The following is a 422-nucleotide window of genomic DNA, read 5'->3' on the forward strand; positions in this document are numbered from 1 at the left end:
CGCTCCAGACCCTCCTCCCGGTGCGCCCCGTTCAGCCGGAGGCTCCCGGCGATGGCCGAGTCCGTGAACTTGTCTGCGTTTTGGGGGAATTTGGGGGGATTCGGGGCTCAGGGGTGCTGGGACCCCCAAAATCCCTGCAATTCACTCCAAAATCCCTGCAATGGACCCCAAATTCCCCGGAATTCACCCCCAAAACCCCTGCAATTCGCCCCAGAATTCCAACAATCCACCCCAAAACGTCTCAAAATCCCAGGAATCCACCCCAGAATGCCCCAAAATCCCCAGAATTCGCCCCAAAATGTCCCAGAATTCACCCCAAAATGTCCCAGAATTCACTCCAATTTGCCCGAAAGCCCCGAAACTCGCCCCAAAGGCCTGGAGACCGCCCCGGCCCACCGGGATTTGCCCAAAACCCCCAGAAT

The 422-nt window shown here is 58.1% G+C and overlaps 1 protein-coding gene across 1 annotated transcript in view; it reads right to left on the reverse strand.

The window, feature by feature from the left end:
- Positions 1–134, reverse strand: part of LOC103618316 (collagen alpha-1(I) chain-like) — a gene marked incomplete at both ends in the record, with an annotated part of 2,358 nt that extends 2,224 nt beyond the window's left edge. The window contains one exon of the mRNA XM_017738094.1: positions 15–134. Within this exon, the coding sequence (XP_017593583.1) occupies positions 15–134 (120 nt within the window). The remainder of the gene's footprint in view (positions 1–14) is intronic.
- Positions 135–422: the final 288 nt, after the last annotated feature.

The sequence above is a fragment of the Corvus brachyrhynchos genome, unplaced genomic scaffold (assembly GCF_000691975.1).
Source record: "Corvus brachyrhynchos isolate BGI_N302 unplaced genomic scaffold, ASM69197v1 scaffold1656, whole genome shotgun sequence".
In the NCBI taxonomy this organism is placed as follows: domain Eukaryota; kingdom Metazoa; phylum Chordata; class Aves; order Passeriformes; family Corvidae; genus Corvus; species Corvus brachyrhynchos.